General features: G+C 42.0%; 1 protein-coding gene and 1 pseudogene across 2 annotated transcripts; one reads left to right on the top strand and one right to left on the bottom strand.

Moving 5' to 3' along the window:
• The first annotated feature begins 302 nt into the window (after positions 1–302).
• LOC145480406 (uncharacterized) lies at positions 303–12919 on the top strand. Its single transcript, XM_081458687.1, has 6 exons — positions 303–369; positions 855–928; positions 8356–8496; positions 9554–9720; positions 10226–10777; positions 11801–12919. Exons 1-6 carry the CDS (start codon positions 303–305, stop codon positions 12483–12485), a joined length of 1686 nt encoding a protein of 561 aa, XP_081314813.1. The 3' UTR covers positions 12486–12919.
• On the bottom strand, positions 687–26985 carry LOC145481411 (uncharacterized; annotated as a pseudogene). The gene is made up of 2 exons (XR_014048638.1): positions 21455–26985; positions 687–1896 (listed from the first exon to the last, which is right to left on the bottom strand). The product of XR_014048638.1 is annotated as an uncharacterized LOC145481411 (transcript).
• Positions 26986–27300: the final 315 nt, after the last annotated feature.

The following is a 27300-nucleotide window of genomic DNA, read 5'->3' as shown; positions in this document are numbered from 1 at the left end:
ATACACCAGGGTGCTACCATGGTCCTGTGTAGACAACTGCATTTTCTTATTTCTGTACATTGCTTACTGGCCATCAAAATAATCATGCCTTAAATGTAAATGCCAATTCTCTAAAAGAATAGTTAAATGTCAAACCAGTTAGTGGCAATTGCCCTAAATGAGAGAAATGGTTTTGATTGTGTGATACTATACCCCTAGGCCCTACATGGTGTAAGGGAAATTGGTTTTCTATACTACTGCAGTTTTCTGTTGTTACAAGATGTGTTAACATTTATGACATACAAAAATTCAGCAAATCCATAATGGCACATATTGATGTGAATTATGTGAAAGCACTGAATGATGTGGATGGAACGTTTTGTGGAGCAGGCTAAACTAGGCTTCATGTATATGATTCGTGATGTACTAATTTGAAGATAAATCCTCGGTAAAAGGTATTCAGAAAAGTATATTATAGAACCAATGTAATATTGGTAAATAGTATTGGCAAATAGTATTGTATTGTATTCTTGTGTTTTCGCCATTTCATGTTATTGTATTGTATGACTTACATTGCACTTGTTGATTGACATGTATGATAAAGTTCTCCTCATGATCAGCTATAAATTAAGACTTAAAAGTATATTGCTACTACCTGCATCACTATAGCTACAGGAATAATTACAGTTTGAAAAAAAAAAACAACATTTCTCCACATGTCAGCTGGTTACAGTTTATCTGAATCGTAGAATATTTTAGTGCAATATGCCTTAAGTCCCCATTTATTATGGAAGCTTGGCAACTTTTCGATTTTCAATATAGAAACTATTCTTCTGTTGTAATTACAATTGCATTTGATCTGTTTCTGTGTTTAGGTTTCCTGAAGTTTGTCAGGGTGGAGTTGCCTTTAAGCCACTGGCTCTTGACTACCAGTGCCAAGCGATCACATGTATTAATATTTTTGTGTAGTTGCATAAGTCCTTTCAAGCCTGTTGACCTCTGGGTGTATACTCTCTGAGCAGTGTTCAGCTTCCATGCCCATGGTGTTCTTGGAAATGGCTTTCTCAGGGACATGGAAAGTTAACAGATGAAATTTTTGAAGCAAGTTGGTGTTTGGAAAGTTTATAGGAAACCAGTGACCAAAGCTAGCACACCGGACCGCAAGGAAGGCTACCTCATGGTGACAGAGAGGAGTACTGGGCATATGGGCTTTAAGCTATGTAACCTGAAAGAAGCTTATGTCAACTGTGATAATGATAAATTTCAGACAAACAGTGGGTTGAGCTTTTTTTCATTTTGATGTCAAAAGTGTTACAGGCTGTTGTTTTTGTTATACTGTCTAGTACTGATACAGTGTAGATTTTAGGATGGTAGGTAATCACTTTACGTGAAACTATTTCTTTTTTATGTCTTTGGTAACCTGTATTAAATTAAAATGTTTTGCAGAGCTGAGATAATGGCACACACTGGGCTAGCAGGATGAATTAAGTTCTTTTTTATCCATGCGGGCTTCACACTAGTTCATTATTTTGCTGCATTGTTGCAAAATGCACATGTAACAACTGAAAATTTTCAATTTTGTTTTCCAAATAAAAGTTACTGCTTAAGTGTAAAAGACTTTATGATGTTCAGACCTCCCTCTGAAAATGACTTCAGAAACTGATCCTTGTTTCTGTCAATCGATGTTGCAGTCTGATGTATGATATCATCTGCCATCTTTGTTTCTGACACTACACTCTCTACAAATTTCTTAATGACTTGACTCCTTTTTTTCAATGTGCTAGAAGATGCAGATGAACTTCCAGTCTGTGGCTGGGAAACTGGCATTAACTTGATAGGCTTTCCTTTTGATTGGTTTGCATAGATGAGGCTTGAATTACTCTGCCCAGTCTTCGTTTTGATGAGACTCATAAATACCTGCAGGTAACATAAGCCTTAGGTTGCTCACAGATATTTTCAGGGAGATACTATTATCAAGTTTTGCTAACAGAAGAATGGACTAAGTAAGTGGATTATACCTGTTTATCAAATGAAGAAGCTAGTCATAAAAGGGGATAAGTGACGATTTTGGTTGTTTTTTTTTTTTGCTCCAAATTAGCTGAAATTTTGCATGTGGACTTCACTTCAGCTGAAAAACATTGCCCTGTAATTTTTTTCGCTGGGTTGCTCTTCGTTTTCGAGAAATAACGTATGCAAAAAAAGGCACTTTTCCTAGCGGCATCTTTTTGTCGAACGCGAAACAAAAGAAACCTTTTGTTTTGCCGGACAATGAAATTAACGAAGCATCACATTAGCCGCTAGTTGTTCGAGCCGATACAGGCATTTTATTCATAAAAAAAGCTCTGAATATTTGATGTTGTTGCGTTAGCACAAACGATTAACGCGCTACGCGAATCGGAAGCGCTCCTGACATATTGGTGAGTTGAGTGCAACAGGAAGTCAGCTCTTTTTTTTTTTTTTTTTAATTTTTTTTAAATTTTTTTTTAATATGTCCCCTTCTTTTTGAAACCAAAACATTAAAATAGCCCGTACTGTCGATGCTTCTAGTGCTAAAATAAACCGTTCTGCTAGGGCTAAAATAAATCATTCAAGCATCGAAATCCATCTTCGATTAATAAAATTCCGTGAGTATCGGAAGATTCGACCATTTATCGATGCCGCCGTCGACAAACTTTTCGAGGTCTTTTCTTAAAGTGAAGTTTGAGCATTTGAGCGTGTAGTGTTTTCAAAAAGCGAATTCAATGAACTGAAAATTAACGAGCGCTAGTTGTTCGAGCCGATAGAAGTCTTGTATTTACAAAATTGAACACACTACAGTCATGTTGCCCCCTTAGCACAAGCGGTTAAGGCTTTGCGCGTCGCGATAAGTGACACTTTGCTGTGAGACCGATTCGACACTACGTCGGACCCCTTTTTCCTGTTAATTTCTCCCCTTCTTTTTGAAACCAAAACAATGAAACAGCCGAACGTAATATCAATGCTGCTAGTGCTAAGATAAACCGTTTCGGAATACACCTTCGATTTATAAAGTTCCGTGTGTATCGAAGATTCGTGCATTTATCGATGCCGTCGTCGATAAATTTTTCAAGGTCTTTTTTTAAAGTGATGATTGAGCATTTGAGCGTGAAGCGTTTTCAAAAAGTGAATTCAATGACCTGAAATCAGCGACCGCTAGGTTGTTCGAGCCGATACAAGTAATATTATACTGTATTTACAACGTTGTCACACAATGTTCGTGTGTCCTCTTTAGCACAAGCGAAAAAAGTGCTGCAAGCCTCGAACAATCTAGCGTTTTGTCCTGAGACCGGTTCGATACAACGTCAGTCCCTTTTTTTCTTGTTTATTTCTCCTCCTCTTTCTGAAACCAAAACATTAAAATAGTCCGTACTATGGATGCTGCTAAAATAACATGTTTAAGTCCACTTTCGACTAATATTTATGGACCGATTTAGCCGTCACGCGTCGATAAACTTCAAGGTCTTTTTTTAAAGTGAAATTTGAGCATTTTAAGCGTGTAGCGTTTTTCTAGCCTGCGCAGCAAGCGTTTCCGTCGCGTTTGGAAGCAAAGAAAGACCGAGGAACGGGATTTTCAGTGTTTTGTCTGCGCGGAAAATGGGGCGAGAGCCAAAAAAAAAAAAAAAAAAGAGGGGGGTGGGAGAGGGGAAGGATGGGAACTCCTTTCTTCCTTCCCCTTCCCTTCCCCTTCTCAAAAACGCGGTATATCAATACGAACTTGGTCCTGTGGAACAGCGGCGAGTCTTTGAATCATTTGGGAAGTGTCTGCCAACGTTTCAAGAACTAACGGAATTTTTCCTGTTGTTGTTAAGATCCGGCTGTTTCCTCGACTGGATGAGCGTGCAATTTATTGAATTGTATTTCTTATTGATTAAGTATATGTTGAACGTTGAAGAAGTGGTTTTGTTCAAGGCTTTTAATTGCTGGGCCGTAAAGGAATGCCATAATTTTTGTTTTTATGTCACAGCACAACCAAGTAAAGGACGAACACGCACGAAAATTAACTATCTACAAATATTAATAAAACCACTAAAATAATGAAAAATGAAGACAAATTGTGACATAAATTACAGTATTTTTTAACAGTGACAGAAAACTTTGAAAATAAAAAAAAATATTTCTTCGGATATAATGGTATTTACAAAAAATCACAAGTTGTTTCACATTGACATAAAAAAGACCAATAGATAATTTAATACAATTTCCAAAAAAGAACATTACGTTATTTTCTTAATTTAGGTAATATTTACAAAAAGTTTTCAATAACGTTCGAAAAGAGAGCCAAAATAACAGTAACGACATACACAGTTACACAGACAGACGCCATACATTTAAACCAACAGACGGTCACACATGCAGTGATACAAACAGACAGACAGACAGACAGACAGACAGAGACAAACAAAACGACACCAAATTAAATAAAATACATAAAATAAAACCCTCAGCTAGACAACGCCAAACTCAACTGTTTCACTTGAGCCTGCTAGCTGAGGGCCGGGAAAGTAGCGTTGTGCGGTTTCCCGAACCAGGGTAAACATGCTACTGAAATAATAGTGCATGCATAGTAGCCTCGGCGTGGTTACCCATTCGGGTACCCCCGCCGGGACTACAAATGCCGGGACTACAGCCTGATCCGGGGGTCCCGCCTCTCTGCCACTTTCCCGAATACATCTGTATTTACAATAAAGCAAAATAACTAACGACACTATGAAAATAAATATGGCTGGTAAAAAATAAAAAGCTATATACAAAGACATTCTTTCTTCTTTCTTGTTCTTTTTTCTTTCTTCTTTTTTTTCTTCTTTTTTCTTTCTTCTTTTTTCTTTCTTCTTTTTTCTTTCTTCTTTTTTTCTGTCTTCTTGTTTCTTTCTCCTTTCTTCTTCTTTATTTCTTTCTTTTTTAATCTTTCTTCACGGCTTGTTTTTTTCTTCTTATCTGATGTTTCTTCTTTCTTAGCCTTCAGCCTGTAGGAAATAATCTAAATTCAGTTTTAAAGAATCTTGTTTTTCAAAGATTGATGATCTTCACAGGGGGGACCCATACAAACGATTTGACTTTTTGTTTTGAAAGTGTGTTTGAGAAGTATGGGAATATTGCGAAAGAGTCTTATTGTCGTCAAAATTGGGTGTTAAGTGTACGTTTAAGCTAAAAAAATCAAGATAAATCTACCTCATTTTCTCATCTCTCTGTGGCAAAATTACCCAGCATAGTCAATCGAATCCAATCGCACTCAATCGAACTCAATTCATTGATTGAGTTCGATTTAGTTCGGCAATCAGACCTAATCGAACTCACAAAAATAATTGGACAATCGAACTAAATCGAACTTTTAATTTCTCAACTCTTGATTTTTTTAACTGGTGTAAAAAATCAATAAAACGTTTTTGAAGGCTCGAATTACTTCAGTATATATCATTATTTATTCTTTCCCAAGGGGGCACGGTAACTAATCCTGCAATCTGATTGGCTCTTAGCGGGGTCCGGATTCTCCTATCTCTGACCACGGCCACGGTAACGGCTTGAAACAGCGCGGGTGAAATTGTCGTGTTGGTCAATTTTTCTGTGTGAACCGGCAGTAATCGTCAACCTTTCGCCCCTTTTACACTTCCATCGACGAGTAATCAACGAAAGTTTAGCTCCATTTACTTTTAAATGGCAAGGAAAGTCACTGTACGTAAATTCAATTGAGTAATTTAAAGTTCTGAGAGTTTGTTTGGTTGTTTGTAGCTCGGCGCTGTAATGGCGCGTAATCCTGTTCGATATCTGGTTCGATTACCGAACTCAATCGAACTCAATATTGAGTTCGATTCGGTTCGATTGAGTTCTATCTCCGAACGTTCGATTGCCTTTGCTGGGAAAATTACGATCAGTCACGGTCATACACTGGTCACGCAATTTAAAACCCATATGTACTCTTGTTTTCAGAATGTATGATTTTAAGGAACATGTCCATTTCAAACTATCTTTTGTCGATTGAGAACCTTCCAGATCTATGAGAGCTTTATCGTTTATCTGTGCGGCGGTTTCAAATGCCTCTTGGGGGGTTATGTTTTGTGAAAAAGTTGGCAACATTTAGAATATTAGTTTACGCAACAGACCCACTTCTACAAAATATGACTAAGATCGTTCCCGTTGACTCACCGCTAAATTACGTGAGACAATTTTTCAAAATCATGGTAGTTTTCCACACGCTTTATCTCTAAAACGAAGTCGGTGACCCCCAATTTTTGTGCATTTCTGACACAAGTAGCCATATGCATAATCTGACTGCAGTAAAATTTAAAAAAAATCTATCGACTGGAAAATTTTCGAGCGAAAGTCGTTAAAAGTCTCTTGCAAAACTTCGCTGCCTTTAAAGTCCGAAGCCATGATCAGGACGCGCGCAAACAAAGGGAAAGGAATGTGCCTTTGGTTTTAGCAGGCGTTCCTGGGGTAAGAAGATTGCGTGACGAGCCCAAAAACGGTCTGCGCAGGAGGCTAGCATTTGAAAATTAGCCTGTGCACATCCGCCCTTCCCTCAAAAAAAATTGACAAAAGATAGTTTGAAGTAGATGCGTCGTTCGATTCCCTAAATTTGAAATATCAAGCTGTCGGTCATTTAGTGATTTGAAAACCTCAACCGGCTGCCGGTCATTACCTGTCATTTACCGTGAAAACCAAAGGCCTTTCACGAATCACGGAAAATACCCTATTTTTGCACGGGCGTCGATTAAACGCCGGGTCAACAAGGCGCCAAAAATTTGCCTATTAAAGGAATGGTGGGCAAAATATATGGCTTACTTTAAAGAATAAGAACTGTTGCTTAATGACCAAACATCGTGGAAACTATGAGTTTGATACTTAGTGGAACTGGAAGATTTCAAGTTTCAGTTGATTTCATTATTATTATGGTTGGCAAGCGGCAAGAAAGGGAACGTAACGGAAGAAGGCTTTACTCGTGTGAAGCGCCTAATGAATCCTAGATTGCGAGAAGTCAGTCTTGCGCGAGATCATACGATCGGCGAGGCCGCTCGCTCGCTTTCGCATTTCACCCTGCAAAAAATTGCACGCGGACTTTAGAGCAAAGGAGAGAGTGCACACAGTAAAATGAATCCTACTTATCCTTTTGAGAGCTTGCCAAAAACGCTGCTTTTGCAAACTTCGTGGTTGTTTATATCCCGTTACACAACCAGATGTCCGCCTGTTAGTGTAGACTACGAGTAGACGCTCCTTCGCTTAGTCCGTCGTGCATGATGCGAGATTCGAAAACCGCGAGGAAAAACTCCCTTGCCAGGCGAACCCCAGGATGTCTCGCGGCCATTTTTTTCCTCGCAGTTTATTTACCGTACTCGACAGAGTAAGCGTCTGGGAGTAAGCGAAAGAGGGATTACTCGTGGTCTAGGTCTAGTGGTGATGCCACATATTTTCTTATCGAAATATATTGAAACGAAGCCGTACAACCCAAGACGGGAATAAGAGCGTGGTAAATGAAACGGTAAATTGTAATGCTGTTAAATATTTAAATAACTCACCAAATTTTTGAAATATCCCTTGGTTCACTCGTCAAAACTCCTATAACGAATAGAGGCAATTGAGAAAAAACAGTCAATCGTTCAAGTGAAGTCATGAAACTTCTAGCAGTCAAAGTAAGCTCTTTAGTTAACTGAAACGAGCTTGGCTCGCAAATGCCGTCAAAACTGAAAACTGACATGTACAGTGCATTTTGCAGAACTAACATTACAGTGACAATTTTTGGCAAGAAAAGACTTCTACCTAGGGAAATTGATTCAATCTGGTGTTTTTTGAAAGCTTGGGACTGTTCTACAAATATAAAATGTCAGACTGCACCACGTGGTTTAAGAATCTGACTGACTCGGCCAAGCGCCGACACGTGTTTCATTGAGCTACGCCATAATCACAGCTAGTAAAGCTGTGCAGCGAGTGCCAGAAAATTGCAGTTGATATCAACAAACACTTCTGACTAGACCTCGAGGACCTTCTTTCCTTTTAATTTATACCGCGCGAGAGCAGCAAAACATGAACAATTTGGCAATTACAGAAGATCACAGCACGTAATACTGCACAACAGTACAGCAACACACTGCATCAACAGTACTATTCTTAGCGTATGCATACTGGCGTTTTCAAAGACTGTTATTGACTTAGAGATATGAATCACTATAGCAACGATGTAGCTAAAGTGGAAACAAGGCAAGAAAATAACCCATACCTAACAAAAAGTTCAAGGATATCCAGGCAAAATTCTACCATCTCAGCTAACAGTTATTGAAAATTTCTTAGTTATTATTATCTTATTATTATGTCAGTTAATCCCATCCAGACCCTCTAATTTCCTTTATATTGTTCCTCAACTTACAGGTGTGCAGGGAAGCATTTATTTCCTTACATGGGGTCACAAAGAGGCGAGTGGAGAACTTACGTTCTAAAGCCACACCCGTGGATATGCGTGGCAAACACAACAACCACCCGCACAAACTAAGCGATGACTTGAAGAACCAGGTAAAACTATAAACGGGAAGATTGGAGGGGCTTATAACAGGGGTTTTCAGGGCACGATTTGGTAATTAAATCCATTCTAGCTAAACGTTCACGGTAGATGGAAAAACGCCCCTCATTTGTCGGTTGGCGTTTAAACTTTCGTCAGTTTAATAACCTAACGCTTTCACCATTTCTTGACGGTTTATTCTACTTCTGACTTCATTTCGCGACGTTAGTGATTTTCTGTTCAAGGTGGCTGAACACAGTTTTTGATACCTGTGTTTCATTCACCTTTTTCTCTAAAACCCTTGATCCCTAGGTCGCCAAAAATGGCAGCAAGCAAGTTAACAACACAAACTTTGATTTTTTTTGCTGGTTAAGCTGACGTATGTGCCGTTGCCATGGCAACATGAATAAATATAAATAGGCCTTTAAAATCGGTTTTGTTTATTTGTACAAAATCTAGTCATTAGATTTTCGTTATAATTTGCATGCAACAAGCTTGTAACGATTCTCACAAGTTAACACCATTTTGCTAGTAATTTAACAGAGAGATCTTTAATTATCCCTTGCTGAAGCTTCACTGGAATATCTAGAATTTCCTTTGTTAAAGTTCAGTTACTTTCAATATTCCAGTTACTTATTTCTTGAAGTATTTTCGTGCCAAGTTTCGTGAAATTCTAATGAGTGGTTCTCGAGAAATAGGCGTATTTCCGAGAGTGCAATTTTTCATTCAATCGCAATTTTTTTACTTACTACCCATGCGTTTCGGTAACAAAGAAAAAGCGGAGAATTGCTGGGTTCTTTGCATCGTTACCTTTTCTAACATATCTTTGTAACAAAAGGCTAAAGCCATCAATACACTGCGTTCGATTATAGAGAAAAATAGCACAGATACTGCGGGTGTTGAGTAAATAAAATGATCGCTCTATTGACGGCATGTTTGTTTTTTTTTTTTGCAATCTTTGTGCGCACGCTGAATTGCATCAGTAAAAGCGCGCGCGAAAACTGTGTTCGGCCGCCTTAAAATGTTCTCATCATGTGTCTTTGCTAACGTGCATTTCACTCTTTCATGTAGGTTAGGGCTCACATCCAGTCACAGCCGTCTCAGTTGTCGCATTACTCGAGGGCGAAGACACCACACAAGAAGTTTCTTTCGGAAGACCTGTCCGTAAACCGGATGTACCTCGGGTACTTGGAAAAGAACGAGCCGGAGGTTTTCAAGAGAAATCAAGAAATCATAAGGTACATAGCTAAGCAGGGACAGTAGGGTTTAGTCGTCTTATACGCAAGAATAAAATATACTTAATTACTGGTACGTCGGGAAATGGTAATGTTTCCCGATGTTTCCCAAGTATAGAGCCACGTAGCACATAATTTTTTTTGTTCGCATTTATACATATAAATTTAGCCACGTGGCTAAGAAACAACCAATGAGAGAACGCTGACTAAATTGAAGAATTGCGTTTTTGGAAGATAAAAAAAACAAATGAAAACCTTTTCCAGTGTGCCTAGCCTACAATAATTTTGTTCTATGATTCAGCGAAAGTAGAGGTCTTCAGTGTAGCACGTTTGAACTGCAGCTTGTTCAATTCATATTAGCTAGTTCAATGACATCTATATAATGGTCTCGGACCTTTTTTCCGTATTTATGGACCTCGCCCACGGCTCGGTCCATAAACTTGCAAAAAATAACTTGATCAATATTTCTCCAATGCGGACCTCACGCTAGCTCAATAACTTTTTGTAGGTGCAAACAAGAAAACAGACGCCCAATCCCGCCTCCTATTAAGCCCCGAATATCCCTGTATTCGTACAGGGAGATTTTTAATACCGAGTTTAACCTTGGCTTTGGTCTACCAAGAACGGATACTTGCGCAAAATGCGAGGCCCTGGAAATGGCGTTGAGAGTGTGCAGGGAGGATGAAAGAGATGAAAAACTGGAGGAGCAACGACTTCACCACGAAAATTCAGAAGCTGGCTACAAGAGCAAACGTGAAGACAAAGAAGCAGCCAGCAAGAGTTGGAGAGGGAAAACCCGCACTCTCGGGCAAAGCACCACGTCAAAAGATGCTGTGGATATGATTACGTTTGATTTTCAAAAGAACTTAGAAACGCCAAACTTATTCCACAACGATGTTTACTACTTAAGACAGCTGTCGACATACAGCTTCGGAATTCACGACTGCGTAGCGACACAGGGATACCTATATTTATGGGACGAGACAACGGGTAAAAAGGGATCATCTGAAGTTGCCTCATGTTTGCATAAATTCTTCACAGACTTCAGATCTGGAGCAAGGTAAGTTCCCTGTTTGGTTACAATAAAGTGTTCCGAGTCTTATTTCTTTGAAGAAAAGAAGCATGTTGGTAGCCTTCGAACTCAGCAGCCTCTCACCGCTCCGGCCTCTCCTGCGTGACCCTAAGCGGCCGGAGCGGTGAGAGGCTGCTGAATTCGCAGGCTAGTATGCTGGTGAAATTCTAATTTATGGAGTAGAGAAACCTGCAAATTAGTGCGAACGTCGTTATATCACACTGAAGAGAATTTGGTGGTTTTGGCACATTATTAACAGTAATACAGTTTATGAGTAATATTCATCAAACAAAATACGACGCGACGATATCACAGCGTTTAGGTGTTGATATAAACATTTTGCCGATCAAATAAACTTAAAATTGCGCTACATCTAAACCGCAAACAAGCTGACCTTGCTTTTTATTATCTTTTTTTACACAGTATTAAAAAAATGTCGCGCTAAGGTCACTGACTTGAAGAATTATAGAAACAATCTTTATAGAGCGTCTCAAAAGGAGAAAATTTTTGTGGTCATTTGAGAGTTACGTGCGAACTGTTACTGAAACGAGAGCACTTGGAAAAAAGGCTTTACCGTCACAGTCTATCCAATGCGTGAAAACTCTATTTCTTGTACTGCCAAACGTCGTAGCAAGTTCAAGTTCAAATTCAATTTTATTTACACTTATTTCAGTTGCATAGAATTTACTTAATTGACAAAATACAAAATCAGAAAAATTAACCGTACTCACCATCACGACCTCTTACTAGACTGAAAAATAATGTGGGCACTTAAACAATTTGTAAACATATTCTTAAAAATGATATTGGGAAAAAGGATTTCGCCTTATCATATATGATTATTTCATATATTCACATTCATTAAGCTAATCGTGATGTTGGATAACAAGGATCTCTAAATTATTTAGTTTTAGCCGTACATTTCTCCTTGTGCATCCCAGGAGGGATGCTGACGCCTCTATTAGATTGGTATACTAGGTAACACTAATCAAAGTTTATTTCCTGTTTCAGATCACTAGTGAGCTACTCGGACGGATGCGGAGGGCAAAATAAGAACAATGCCATCATTGGCTTCTACACAGAGCTGACAAACAACGGTATGTACCATCGTATCGACCACAAATTTTTAGAAAGAGGGCACACATACTTAGAAAATGATCGAGACTTCGCCCAAATTGAAAGAAGAAAAAAAACAGCCGAAGTTTTTGTTCCAGAAGACTGGGTGCATGTAATTGAAGAAACAAACTTGAGGAAACCCTTTGTCGCGACAAAAATGCGACAGGAGGACTTCCATGATTGGAAGTCCTATACGGAGGAACGTTATAAACCGGTATTAAGGGACAATGACGGGGAGAGGGTCTTGCTGAGAGACATTCACTGGATGAATTTTGGGTGGGGCGAGGAAAAGGGAGAGAACGAAGCAATGGCAATGAAGCACCACCCTGGAGAAGTCTGGGTGCGGTTTGGATTCAAAAAGGATGAACCATGGAAAAAAATAAAAATAACCAGGCCCGGGGATCAGCAGACAGCAGCACCACCCAGACTCTACACGGAGCCCATTCCACTGAAATCAGACAAAGTCAAAGACCTTGAAAAACTTGCCAAATTTGTGCCTGAGCTCCAGCGGCAATTTTATGTCAACATTTTTAGTAACCCAACCATCGAAGACTCAATCGAAAACGAGGATTGTGACTAGACGATTGGCAAACAACCAATTCCTTGGTATAATTTTGCTGATTCACGCAGTACCAATACTACGCGGACATTTTTTTCCAAATTTCAAGTGCATGATTACGTGCGTATATTAACCATACGTCGTTAGAAAAAATTTTCTTTCCGTCAAAATCCTTTATTTCCATTGAGTCTTTCCGATATCCAGTATTTTATCGAGTACTTGCTCAGAAACGTAAATTCTATGATCCAAAACATCTGAAAATTTCAAGTTATATTGGTGGCATGAGATGCTTATTCTTATCTGAAAATTTCACTCACAAATGCTCTAATTCATTTTTAGTAGCTTTACTCATAAGTAGCATGCCATGTTTAGCTGTCCTCGACGGACTGTTTTCACTAGACGTTAATAAGCGATTATTTGTATAGTTAAAAAGTAGCTTATCTTTCGTCCAAAACTTCAAATAATGCAACATGTTTAGTTTTCTTCGAACAGTTTACACAATCCATAGAAATATTAAGAGCCAACTTTTATAAAAACATAGGTATTACTTACCAAGTAGTAATTTATAGCTTAAAAATTACAGGCAGGGTAATGTTAAACACTCGTAAACAAACCCGGATGCTCGCCATTTTATGTCGAGTCCAATCGAGAAATTGTCTGTTGGAGGAGTTTTTTATGCCTTTTTTGACTGACGGTAGTCTACTACGGAATTAGTTTAGCATCAGAAGAACCAAGAGGGGAGGGGGAGTTTCATTTACTGTAAACATCGAGCTCGCCGCGGACTGGTAAAAACTTTGTCAGTCTTTGCGCCGATTACTATTATAGGACTTAATTACGATTAATTGGTATCATTTTTAGTAGCTTTACTCATAAGTAGTAGTATGTCATGTTTTAGCTGTCCTCGAACTGTTTTCACCATAAGTAGTTAATCTTTTGTCCAAAATTTCCAGTAATGCATCTCAAAATAGTTAACATAGCTTTATTTGAAACATGTTTAGTTTTCTTCGAACTGTTCTATACACTCCATAATGTTAAGAGCTAATTTTTACAAACACATAGGTATTACTTATTACTTAATTTATAGCTTATTTATATCTAAAATAGTGCCAATTAGAAATAAAATGCTCAGTTTTGATTTCCTGTGTCATATCATTGATTAGTTTGGTACAAAACGTTAAAGTAGGAGGTTATCAGCGTCGTTTCCTTTGAAATAAATCGGTTATTGTCAGCAAAACCGCTTAAACTGCTTAGAACCATTTTGTAACTCAGTACATAGAAAGCGGTAATTTAATTTTCGTCGCGGGAAGGCTTTTCAAAGAAAAACGATCTTTTGTGCCATATTGTTTACAGAAGAAATCGGCCCTAGTATCCGCATGCAAAACGGAAGCTCGTGACATGAAGAAAAGGAAAAAAGAAGAAAACAGAAAGAAAAGCGAATCACGCTTATTAGATTCGATCCTTCCACTATTCTAGACTATTGTCGATTACATGTCGCCGTCGGAGTTTTCGTTGTTCTCTGTAGCGTAAAGCTCACCGCCTTTTTCAAGTTGTAGATTTTTAAAAACGCTGCCCGCTTTAAATGCTCAAACTTCACTTTAAGAAAAAGACCTTGAAGTTTATCGACGCGTGACGAAATTTTATATCGGTCTATAAATCTTCGGAACTTTATCAATCGAAGGTGGATTTTGATGCGAACTTAAACGGTTTATTTTAGCAGCATCGATAGTAAGGGCTATTTTAATGTTTTGGTTTCAAAACGAAGAGGAGAAATAAACAGGAAAAAAGGGGCTGACGTTGTGTCGAACCGGTCTCACGACAAAATGTTAATTTTCGCGACGCGCGGCGCATTATTCGCTTGTGCCAAAGAGACAACATGACCTAATAGCATTAAGTTTATAAATACAATACTTGTATCGGCTCGAACAACTAGCGGTCGCTGATTTTATTTCATTGAATTCGCTTTTTGAAAACGCTAGACGATAAAATGCTCACACTTCACGTTAAAAAAGACCTTAAAAAGTTTATCGAAAAACAATGCATTCTCTGTTCTGCATTACGTCCTAAAAGTTACCCTGCACTACCTTAACATCGCTTTGAGATTCATTCTGCGACTTTATTACACTACCGCCTCGCAGCCTGGCGTCTTCGCGGGGCTGCTCTTTGGCAATGAATACCATAACTTTTTCCTTGTTTTGTAAAATCGGCCGACAGATATCAAATCAAACGGTATATATCGTCTGGTTATTTATAGGAAAATTGTATGATTATCGCAATCAATTACTGATCCATGTTTGGCCGTGTTTACCTAAGCGATCTTTGTTGATCTGTTAAGAATTATCATTTCACATTTTGGTTATGTGGGAGGCAAAGACCCCCCGAAAGGCTGCACGAAGTCAGCCTGCAACAGGTCCCTTAGGGTTTAAGGCTTCAAGGAGTTTAGTTCCCCAAAGGGCGTTCTGCCGCTTTAAATGTGGAAGAGGAGTAGGAGGAGGAGTGTTCCTTTTCTTTGGCTCTTCCATATGGAAATTTAGGGAAGGTTGCGGACAGTGTGAAGTACATACAGGATGTAGTAGCTAATACATATGGGAGCGTATTTCATGTACGCGTGCGCATTGGCGAATCAAGTGATTTAGAGCCTCTTCATATGAGCCCAGTCACCGGACTGGCTCGGTTTACCGGGAGCAATTTTGTGATCTGTTCACACGGGAAATTTCAGCCCCTTCGACCAGGAAGAAATTCAAGAAACAAACATGTACAACTCGCAAGTGTGAAACGCTTGCTGTGTCTCTTCCAACGCGACCATCAAAAACAGCGAAGAAACTCTTGTTCCGGATTATGGTCTACATGCATTTATATCTTCTAAGAGGTTGCACAATAAACGTCAAGTGAAGTGAAGTGAAGTGGTTAATCTTCCCGGGGTATCACATCGAACGAAATCGAACTATATTTTCATCGAACTTAATCGAACGATTAAATTCGATTTTGTTCGGTCATCGAGCGAAACTCACTTTAAAAAGCTACCTTTATTTTATCTATTCTAACAATGTGAAAAATTATGACAGGGTACCACAAATCCTAAAGAAAAGCAAAACTTCTACAAAAAATTGTTCGCCATGTTTTACGCAACCTACGTTGGTATTCGTTGGTAATTTGCGCGTGAAAAGCTTCTGCTCCCGGGAGGGGCTTACTTGCAAAATGATACTCTGCATAAATGTGGTGCAATATCTTAAATCTTCTAACAAAAGAAACGTTTTATAGTGTTCCTCGTTCTGCCGAGTTATTCACTCTATCACTCTAACTAAAAGAAATGATTGTTGAAATCGTTTGTTGAATTTCCTAAACTGAACCACGAATATTCCCAGATTATCTGGCAGGCGTCTGTCAACGTGATTGGATGCGGTATTTACCTGCTTAATGGGCATGTAAATCCCAAAAAATGCTATTTTGGGGACCACATAGTCGTTTAGTACATACATGACATCTTCTAAATCTGTAGATCTTTTGTTCACTTAAGCCCGTTTTTACGTTGAAAAATCGCTTCAAAGTTCTAAACATCTGCCATCTTGAATTGCGCGATCTTGCAAATGACGTCACGGGTGGACCTTTAGTTACGGGAAGTCAAAGGTCTTGCCTGTAAACGTTGTGAAATAAGCACATGTTTACATAGTTTCTTTTGGAAAAACACCACGTCTTCATAATGGTAAAACGCTGTGTCGTTCAGTTTTGCAGTAATTCGAACAAAACAGGCCATAGTATGCATAAGTTTCCAAAGGACGCTAATTTGAGGCGGTAGCAGGTAAAATTTGTTCAAGGCGGAAATCGAGCCTAGTGAACGTGAAAAGGGTCGATTTCGTAGAGCCGACGGAGCATTCGGTTATTTGCAACATTCATTTTTCTCCGGATTGTTACGAAAAAAGTTTCATGGTAGAAATGGGGCTGAGAAGCAAAGTCCTTTACTTTCTGGTGCTGTACAGACGATACAGTCTCCAGCAGCAACAAATTCTTGCGACAAACGAAAGCGGCCTATCCAAAATGAAGGCAGCGAACAACCGGAAATGGCTGACAGTGCCGATAAAAGGCATAGAAGAAGTGAAGCTCTTCAAAAGCTTGAGGTTAATAGGGTAAGTAGTCAACCACTTTATCTGCTATTCTTCGCAACACAGATAATCTCTGCTTCCTTTGAGAAACCCTGCAAAGAAACAGCAGTAGTGCAGTATGTGTCACGCTTTGCACACCATTGAGTAACTAGAAAGGTAATTACGGCAAACCATGTTTGTGTCTTTGTATATGTTAAGCCCATTGCTGCCAGTGCTGTGACATATTTTCAATAATTATGATGTCAATTAGCAATCACCTTCTTATCCCTCACAGGGTTGGTGGCTTCAACCCAGAAAACGTGGTGCCAAAATCGGCTGGAAAGGTGCTTCGGATCTTGTTTACAGCACAAGATGGCAGCGCAACTCGGACATGTTTACCAAGATAACCCCAGCACCAACGAACAAGCTGCCGATAGGCAATGTATCGAAATCTCCTACACGAAAAATACAGAGAAACAACTATCTTCACTAGTGTTGTACCAAAATAAAGCCAGTTACGGCAGAGGTAAATCTGACAATTGAACAGCGATAGTTAAAATAAAAGTAAACAAACTCGTTTCCTGTGTGATTATCTGCGCCGTGCTGCTGCCTGAATGCGTAATAAGCAGTTTCAAGCACCCAAACATCAAGACAGGTTGACTGAAATCCTGGATGCTCGGTAATACATTTAATTTGTATTTCTGGCCTCTGATTTTCTACTTTCTGCCAGACCTGTCCGATTTCAGCCCAGCAAACACTTTCGTGAGCAGTCGGCTTTGGCTGACATACTTGACACTCGCACCTTTTAATGCACCCAAGAAAGGTCGGGAAAAGAGACAACAACAAAATTTGGTGAGCTTCTATTTGCGCGCTAATCTGACTATGCGCCGGCTGATGTTCATCTGCTAAAAATGTAATTTAATTGCAAAAATGATTAAATACCAGTCTGTGTTTCCAAGACGGTCTGAGTTGTTGTCATCTGGCTCTGGGCAGCTGGCTTCTTGTTGATCGTTTTATCGGACCCTTCGTGGCTCAAATTGATACGGACGAGGCCCAGATTGTTCCACAGCTACAACTGAATTTTCAACATCACTATCATACAAATTCACCAAATTTGAATCGCTGTCATCCGATAAAAGATCCTTCGAGCTACTCCCACTTTCCCGATCCGCCACAGAATTCTCATATGGAATCCCTATTGCGAAATGTTTGTGTTCCACCGCTTACGGCACGGCAGATGGCTATTGTTTTCACCGGAAGGGGATTTTTCTCGTAAAAGCTGTTTTTCTCCTTAACGAAACCGAAAGGAGCAAAATAAATGTCAAATTCGTTTTCTTCGTTGCTGTTTGCGTCGAATAGGGAAAACTTGTATTTGTGGGTTTACATGCCCTTTAATAGCGGTTTTTCTCTATGGTTATTTTCTTCCGGTCTGGCGACGGAAGCCAAATTAAGTGTCCCAGGGAGGTCTGCAGGGTACCTGGTACTATAAAGAGTTAAAATTTTCCCATTCCGATGCCCTGTAGCTGAGTGGGAAGAAGCGCTGGAGCGTCATACTATGTATGGCGTGAAGGGGTCCCAGGTTCGATTCCTGGCAGGGCACACTCTACTTTTCTTTTCTTCTCTTTTCTATTTTTTTTTCTAATGTACTGTTCATTGAACTGTTATAGACATTCAAAATTTGGCCATAACTAGCGCAGGTTTCTTCGCTTTGTTGGCTAGTGTTACCGTTGAGGGAAAGGTTAAGGTATACCCGGGGCCCATCACATCGAACGTTCGGTTTTCGAACTCAAGCTAACTTAATCTATTTTAGGCTATCGTCGATTACATGTCGCTGTCGGAGTTTTCGTTGTTCTCTGTGACGTAGAGCGCATTGCCTTTTTCAAGTTGTAGATTTTTAAAAACGTTGCCCGCTTTAAATGCTCAAACTTCACTTTAAAAAAAGACCTTGAAGTTTATCGACGCGTGACGGAATTTTAAATCGGTCTATAAATCTTCGGAACTTTATTATTTAATCGAAGGTGGGCTTAAACGGTTTATTCTAGCAGCATCGATAGTAAGGGCTATTTTAATGTTTTGGTTTCAAAAAGAAGAGGAGAACTTAACAGGAAAAAGAGGTGCTGACGTTGTGTCGAACCGGTCTCAGGACATAACGTTAGTTTATTCGAACATGATCAAAGGGCATTAATTTTGTAAATATAATACTTGTATAGGCTCGAACAGCTAGGGGTCGCTGATTTTATTTCATTGAATTCGCTTTCTGAAAACGCTACTCGCTCAAATGTTCAAACTTCACTCTAAAAAAAAAAACGTTGAAGAGTTTATCGACGACGGCACAGATAAATGGGCGAATCTTTCGATACACAAGGAACTTTATTAATCGAAGGTGTATTTCGATGCACTAGCAGCATCGATAGTCAGGGCTATTTTAATATTTTGGTTTCAAAAAGAAGAGGAGAAATTAACAGGGGAAAAAGGGGCTGATGTTTTGTCTCACGACAAAATGTTGTCTTACGCGACGCGCAGCGCTTTAATCGACTGTGCTAAGGAGACAACGTAACCAAACTAGGTTAATTTTATAAATATAATATTTGTATCGGCTCGAACAACTAGCGTCGCTGATATTCGCATTTTGAAAACGCTTCACGCTCAAATGTTCAAACTACACTTTAAAAAGAGACCTTGAGAAGTTTATCGACGGCGGCATCGATAAATGGGTGAATCTTTCGATACACACCGAACGTTATTAATCGAAGGTGTATTTCGATGCGAACTCGAACGGTTTATTTTAGCACTAGCAGCGTCGACTGAACGGGCTATTGTAATGTTTTGGTTTCAAAAAGAAGAGGAGAAATCAACAAAAAAAAACAAACAAACAAACAAACAAACAACAAAAAAAAAAACAAACAAAAAAAAAAGAGGGGCCGGCGTCGTGTCGAACTCGACTCACTACAAATGTACCTGCTCTCGATCCGCGTAGCGCTTTAATCGCCTGTACTAACACGACAATATGAATAAGCAAGCCTTTTCTTATGAATGGGATACTTGTATCGGCGCGAACAACGAGCGGCTAATGTGACGCTTCGTTGATTTCATTGTCCAGCAAAACAAAAGGTTTCTTTTGTTTCGCGTTCGACAAAAAGATGCCGCTAGGAAAAGTGTCTTTTTTTGCATACGTTATTTCTCGAAAACGAAGAGCAACCCAGTGAAAAAAAAATACAGGGCAATACTTTCAGCTGAAATGAAGTCCACATGCAAAATTTCAGCTAATTTGGAGCAAAAAAAAAAAAACAACCAAAATCGTCACTTATCCCCTTTTATGACTAGCTTCTTCAAATTATTCCAAGATATCACAATTGGAATGCAGATCAACATGGCAAAAACCTAATATACCTCTCCCATCCTTGGAAGAGGTAAATGTTTTAGGAACTCCAGAACTCATAACTAAACCAGCAATGGTCAGACATTGAAAATTCTGAGTGGGAGGGGGTTTCACAGTAGAAAGGTAAACTGGAAATCTCATTAAACAAAGAAAAGAAACATCTGTGGGAGAGGTATATGTTTTTGGAACTACACATTTTTAGGTCTTTGCTTTTAAACAGGTGACAAAAATTCTTAATTTGCAGGTGCGGATTTAGGATAAATGGTGACCGATTTCCGCCGGAAACAACGAGCACTGCAGGTGCAAACTAGAGGGGTCTAAGGCCATGCTTCCCCAGGAAATGTTCTGGATTTGCAGTAACTCTCTTAAATCCCCTTTCCTGGGTTTCTGAGTCATTCTGAAAACTCTGACCGATTTCCGTAAAACGGTGGAAACTGGTTTAAATCTGCGCCTGATTTGAATGTAACTGGTTACCAGTCACCTCACCACCAGGGAGTTTCTCCACCAACAAACATGCTGTTACTTTGTCTGACTGTGTACATAGAATGGTTAATATATGGTATGGCTAGTATCTTGGCCAGTTTGGTTTGTGGTTGCGAGAGTCCCTGATGGCGAAGTGATCAGTTGCCATGTTAATAATCCATCCAAGGCAAGGATAAGAATATTAAAGAGATTTTAAAAGATGGGTTTTAGTTGTTTTTTTTTTGTTTGTTTTTTTTTTCAAATCATGCCAAGATATTGGTCAGAAAAAAAATATTTCTCACTATCCTAACTCCCTCTCGACCAACCAAAAGCTGAAAAAAAAAAATTAAATTTCATGAACCATGTATTGTACTGGTTTAGTTATTTCTGTATTACTTCTTAGTTCTGTGCAAATGTGGCCAAATAGTGATAAGCCTAGCTTATTTGCAAAGAGTTCACATTTTCATTGTCACTTGAAAGGAAAATAATTTGTGTACGTCATAGACTGGTGAGTAATGAAGTATTAAATTAACAAATTGAATAAAACGCTCAGGACATTTTTGTTACGGTTTGGTGAGTTTTAAAATATGTTTTAAATGTGTTTATGGAGTTAATATGCGGACGCCCGAGGGAACACCCAACAAAACCAAAAAACCGGCTAGGGTGACAAGTTCCCACTTCAGTGCAACGAAATACCTAAGGCAGTACATAATACATAAGACTGGGGGATTTTAACTGTTATTTCATAAACATTAGGTTTCTTTTATGGAACTAAAGAGCATCCAGTGATTCATAGTGTGCGATTTTCTGCAACCATTTTCAGACAACAGGGGAATCCGGTCGTTTTGCCCGAAAACTCGTTCGCCCGTAGTAAAAGTCGGTTTCAAACACCAAATATATAAACCTGTTATCGCCCATGACATGTATTTTTCGTTCCATACATCCATGCATCTATTACCGAGCCAAAGCGGCAGACGATCCAATACGTAGTTCTCGACATTTTTCACATCCACGGTTCCGAGCGAACGGGCTTTCGGGTGATTGAAATTAGTTCACTACGAGTTACGGGTTACCTTTTCTTGAAGTTTGCTCACTGCGGTGTTAGCATCTCGGTCAGTTTGCAGGGTAAATAGCTTTGATTGTAGACTGTCGACGTGTTGTAAGTTGTAATTCCGCGTTTTCCACCCAAAATTTGCACTCGCTTTCGCGAAACTGACGTTCCATTTCACCTATTTGCCTGTGGTGCGCCAGTTAAGAAGATAAGGCAAGAACCAAGGCACGACCGGCTCGTGTAAGGCTTTTAATCAAACTGGGATAAAACTAACAGCCGAGTAACAGTAACAATATGGCGGACGCCACGCTACGAACAACAGATAAAACGCATGCTGAGTCCTAGTACCGCTGACCGGTACTGGCGTGACTTCTTTCTTCTTGTTTCCTAAGTCTTTTCAACGCAGTAAATACATAAAGTAAAAAGGGGCATAGTATGCCACATAACAGGAACCGAGAACATAGTGGAATGTACTTGACGCTAACCTATATGCAAGGAAAAGTCAGAGTTCAGTGACATAGTCTACAAAACGCGTAGGAGGACGGCGGACACGTGAGGATCTCCGTAGGTCAGGAGTGGGAGGGTCTGCTGATATGACTGCGTTTTTTAATGGGGTGTCATCAGGGCATGACGGCTGTGTAGCTGCGTCAACCATGGTATGGTCAACAGGAAAGGCACAGGCTTGTGGTGTAACACAGTGAGAGCTGTCAGATAGCTGATGCGCTGAAGAAGAGATGGCATCAGGGATGTCAGGCAGAGAGGGTGGAGGGCACGATGTGGTACCAGGTTCGTCTTCATCGTCTGAGTCGTCACTGCGACGTGTGTGGGGAACACGTAAGGGGTCGGCCAAGTCAGATGGGACCTTGAAGCACTCTGATAGTTTGACATGGTATGATGAGCTGCGTAATTGGGATCCAATGAACTTTTTGATGTCACAGAACGGTGGTTCTATGGCTACAACAAGGTAGCGGTCGCGGGCTCGAGACTTGTTCAGGTCGGAATGGAGGTACACTAGGTCACCAATATCAATCTGGGGAGTACGGCGCCTTTGCTGCACAGGGGTCTTAGAGCGCTCACTGTGGGGGTGGTTGGAGAGGCGCTGCTTGTGCTGGAGGGTAATTAAATGGTCGTCGGCAAGGGGTAACTGCTTGTTTGAAAACTGGTCCCGCTGTGTCCACATTTCTCGTGAGGATAGGCCACGTGAACGGATACGAGAGTTCAAGGCAGAGGTCACTACGGCGAGAGTGAGGGGAGAGACAGCACCACCAAGAGGCTCCTGACGTAGTAGTTCTGTTTCCAACTCCTGGACAGCTCTCTCCGCTATGGGGTTCTTGTTGGGATTTTTGGCCTGGCCAAGCTCAATTGTAATTCTGTGCTTCTCTAAGAGTGGGTCGTTGACTAGGACCTTAAAGCCAGGTGCGGGGTCAGTACGGATCACAGCGGGTGGACCATCCATAGGGCGCATTTCCAAGCAGAGTTTGACGATGGCATTGCGTAACGTTTGGTGCCGCTCATCTTCAAGCAATAAACTGGAGGAGTAAGAGGTCACAGTCTCGCGGAGGACAAAGATAAGCTGGCAAGAGCGCTTGATGACGTCTGCTGCGAAGGACCGACCAATAGCGTCAGGTGGTGGCGAGGTGGACTGGTCAATACGTGCGGTTGGAGAGTTTCGGAGTGCCGCACAGGAGTGGCATCCTTCAGAGACACGAGAGACTGCCTTGTCCAGATCGAGGGCGAAAAGATAGCGTTTGACGACCATCTTCAACTGGTGGCAGGACGGGTGGCTAAGCTGAATGTGAAGAGCGATCAAAAGGCCATCCAAGGCTTGGCGGGGGACGATAATGCACTCCCTGGACGGTGACAACGGTTCATGACGCTGCACAACAAGGAGGCCATCATTTGCAATTGACGCAACTTGTAAATACCGTTTGACGTCCTTGATGTTAGTCAGTTTCTTGGAAGGTCTCGTACCCTGGACAAGGTGAGCGTGTGTCCGGCGCAGGTCTGGGCATTCAGACTGAACAGCCAACCAGGCGGGCCGGCTGGTGAAGGGAAGGCGGACGCTCCCTTGGAGGATATCTTGAACAGACACGGCTCGGACAACAGAGTCGCTAGTTCGAGTGATGAAAGAACACACCTGACAGGTCTCGTTTTCACAGGGGGCGGCGTTTTGGCTTGCAAAGTCTGACGGGAGGATATCAGCGCCTGAGACGTGCCTTACAGAAGCCTGGTAGCGGCTTACGACAGATAAGAAAGTGGATACACGAGGGCTGGCAGAGAACTCCCACGGCAGAGCTTCTCGTACGCTTGGACGCAGGACTTACTGTCAGTAAGGATGCAGGCCTTCTTGGACGACTGAATAAGATACGGGCTGAAGTGCTTAGTAGCAGCCGCAATGGAGAGGGCTTCTACCTCGCATGGAAGCCACGTTGTCTGGGACCCCCGCAACTTAAAGCTGAAGAAACCGGAAACATGTAACTTGTCTCCGCGCGTCACATAGAGGGTAGCACCTATTCCTGGGTCCCTGACAGCTCCGTCAGTTACAACCGATAGCTGGTCCTCAGGTCTGGGTAACTTGATTGTGAGCGCAGATGAAAGGGCATTCTGAGCACTACGGAATGCACCTCTTAGATGATCGGTCCAGTTTATGGATTCCTGGGAAGGACGACCAGCCCTTACAGCATCCAAGGGAGTGAGGTAACGTGAGCACCTTGGGATGACGCGGGAGAGGACCTTGTATGCCCCAATGAAGGATCTTAATCGACCAACAGTGCTTGACTCAGGGTAGGTGGCGAGAGTGTTTAGGCGGTGAGGACTGGCGGAGAGAGAGCCAACAGTCCAGATCCAGCCAAGAATAGTGGTGCTCTTGGGACTGATGATGGTCTTGTGGGCAGACAAACGCAGGTTACACTTGTGTAGGGCTTGTAGGACCTTCTTCCAGTTGCATAATAGCTCTTGGGGTGTGTTGCCGCCACAGTATAGATCATCCGCAATTTTGGCCACGGATCCATCTTGTAGTAAGGGGCCTAGGACGCGGGACATAACCTCTTCCAGGGCGGTTTCCGAACCGGGCATGCCCATAGCGGAACGAACGTAGACTCGTACTCCTTTAAAAGGAGTGGCAACGCCGCAGTACTTCATGGACTCTTTGGCCAAAGGGATTTGATAAAAGGCGCTTGTTAGGTCGGTGACAATGATGTGTGACCACTGGGCGATGAGTCGTAGGGTGGAGTCAACATCAGGCAGCAAAGATGGTTGAGGCTTACTGTATCTGCCTACGTCAGCAAAAGCAGTGACGAGACGAGAGCCGCCATTGGGCTTCTTTACCAGGGAAGAAGGATTTAGGTATTCAACAGTGATACCAACATCTTCGGGGCGACGGAAGACTCCGAGTTGCTCTAGGTGGTCAAACTTCTCTTGGAGCTCGACGAGTTTATCTCGTGCATATTGGGGGAGGCGACCTTTCCGCTGTGGTGGCTCAACAGGGCCAATGTTGACCTGTGCTTGGTAAGGGCCTGCGGATCCATTGTAACCAGGGAACTGGGGGTCAAATACGGAGTCGTACTCTCTAAGCAGGGATTGGAAATTGGCCCTGATGGCCTGAGGTAGGATGCTGTCTGGGTCTACCTGAACGGATGCGGAGTGACTGGAATTAGAGGGTGGTAACGGACGCTGAGCAGGAGACGGGCCTGGATCCTCTTTTGGTTCGAAGACAGGAGTGACTTGGCAGAAGTGTTCGTGACGCTTAAGTGTGCGAGGCTCGGTTGACAGGTTTGGTATGCGTATGGCCCGCGCAACACTTGAAACGACACTAGGCTGCGGCCACAACTGGGATGGCTTGAGTTTATGTGAACTTGGTGCATCAGTACGAGGCTTAAGTGCAAACTCTGAATCAGGAGGAGCATCGTCTGGCAGCTGTACTTCCAAGAATTCTCCGGCCAAACAGTCTTGGAAGGAGTAGGAGCACGGAGAACAAAAGCCCTACGAACAGTTGGGAGGGGGCTGGGTGGAGACTTGGACCCATACGTGTAGACAGACCCATTGCCAAGGAGCACCTCTCTCTTAGCGGGACGCACAGCAACATCATTTGCCTCCATAAAGGGGGTCCCAGCGAGTACTTCAACATCAAGATCCTCTACGACAAGACCTTCGAACGTAAAGTCTGTGTTGTCGCGGGTGAAGGTTGTTCGTATCTCACCGACCACCCGAAGTTGAGAAGAGCCATCAGCCTGCTGGACGGACTGGGCACTTGATATTACAGGACATCCGAGGTGTTTCGCGGTAGAGTGACGGATCATATTTCCAGTGGCGCCACTGTCAATGGTGACGCGGACAACACGGTGAGCATGAAAGACATCCATATAAGGAGACTGACGGGTCTGTACACGGTAGGCTACGACATCTGGGCTAGGCAAAGTGGGATCAGGAACTGGAGTATCAGGGTCGAGGTCGCAGTCCGTGTCTGGTTCGTTGTCGAGGATGCCAACGATCTGTCTCGCTTTTACCATGAAGCGCCTGTCATTGTCAGGGAGGAAGGTACACTGACTGAGGAAGTGGTTTGTGTTAGAGCGACCGGCTTGCTTGCATAAGGGGCAGACCTTGTCCTGACGAGGTTGTCTGGTGCGGAACTTAGAGTTACTCCTGCCACCCGGACGGGGGCTACGAAAATCGTCAGCTACTGCTGCACGCAGGATCCTAGCGTCATCGGAGGTGCGGATTTCCTCAAGGAGAGAGGTTAGGGCTTGTGAGATTTCTGGCTTAATTGAGGCGAGGGTGCGAGATCTCAACTCCGTGCCGTAGCGCTGCTTGACCAATCGAGGAAGGCTGGGGTGAATGAGTCGTAGCCAGGTAAGGACGACGAAGTTCTCGAGAGTGGGAGTAAGTTCCTCATCCTCTGAAACACGTTCACCATGGTGGGTTAAGTCATTTGCACGCAGCAAGGAATCCTCCACAAAGGCCATGAGGCGTTGGTGCAGGTCCTCGGGGCGCTCATCTGCCGCAAGGTGTATGTCAGAAAAGTCGATAAGTTGTGCGCCGGTGACCTGGAATCCAAAGTATTGTCGAATAGCTTGCCAGATGAACTCAAGAGAGGTTGAGTTTTTTACCAGCGTGCTACGTGAAATAATAGGGCAGTAATTGGCGATTTGTCCCAGCATCAGCTCGAGGAAGTTGGTTTTTTGACGAGCAGTTAAGCGTCGAGAGAGTGGTACAGTTTCGCCATCGTTTTCGAGTCCTCGAAGCGGTTGGGCTTTGGTCTTTTTCAACCATGTAAAACCATCCGCGAGGAAGGGGGCGAAGTTGCTGTCTAAGGATAGTGTGTACAGTAGATTTTGCTTCCAGTTTTCAAAGCTATTGATTGTTTCCACCTTGGAGAGGCACCACTGCTTCGGTGCGCGGTGAGTAGACGCCATAACACACGATGTAGAACTCCGGACGTGTTGTCACAGCGAAGGATGCACTGTTTTGGCTCACGCGGTCGAGGCAGAAAAGAGGCTTTCTACGGCGAAAATGCGGCTTGGGTTGAACCGAACGCTGCCACCACGCCAGTTAAGAAGATAAGACAAGAACCAAGGCACGACCGGCTCGTGTAAGACTTTTAATCAAACTGGGATAAAACTAACAGCCGAGTAACAGTACCAATATGGCGGAAGCCACGCTACGAACAACAGATAAAACGCATGCTGAGTCCTAGTACCGCTGACCGGTACTGGGGGTGGGTTATTTCGTCTTTTTTCGACGAGACCGTAGCCGAGTACAAAAATCTGCATGCTACTGAAGACGCTGACAACACTGTATCGTCTAGAGGTAGAATTGCTTCCGGAAAGTCACGTTCCAACAGAAATTTCGACAAATACAGTTAGACGCGCA

The sequence above is a fragment of the Orbicella franksi genome, chromosome 3, assembly GCF_964199315.1.
Source record: "Orbicella franksi chromosome 3, jaOrbFran1.1, whole genome shotgun sequence".
In the NCBI taxonomy this organism is placed as follows: Eukaryota; Metazoa; Cnidaria; class Anthozoa; order Scleractinia; family Merulinidae; genus Orbicella; species Orbicella franksi.
Note: the sequence above shows the minus strand (reverse complement) of the source record. Positions and strands in the feature narration are given on the sequence as shown.

Coding starts and splice junctions, on each gene's coding strand:
- LOC145480406 (XM_081458687.1), top strand. CDS start 303: ATGGCACATATTGATGTGAATTATGTGAAAGCACTGAATGATGTGGAT. Junction 9,721..10,225: donor AGAAATCAAGAAATCATAAG/GTACATAGCTAA, acceptor AACTTTTTGTAG/GTGCAAACAAGAAAACAGAC. Junction 10,778..11,800: donor GACTTCAGATCTGGAGCAAG/GTAAGTTCCCTG, acceptor TTCCTGTTTCAG/ATCACTAGTGAGCTACTCGG.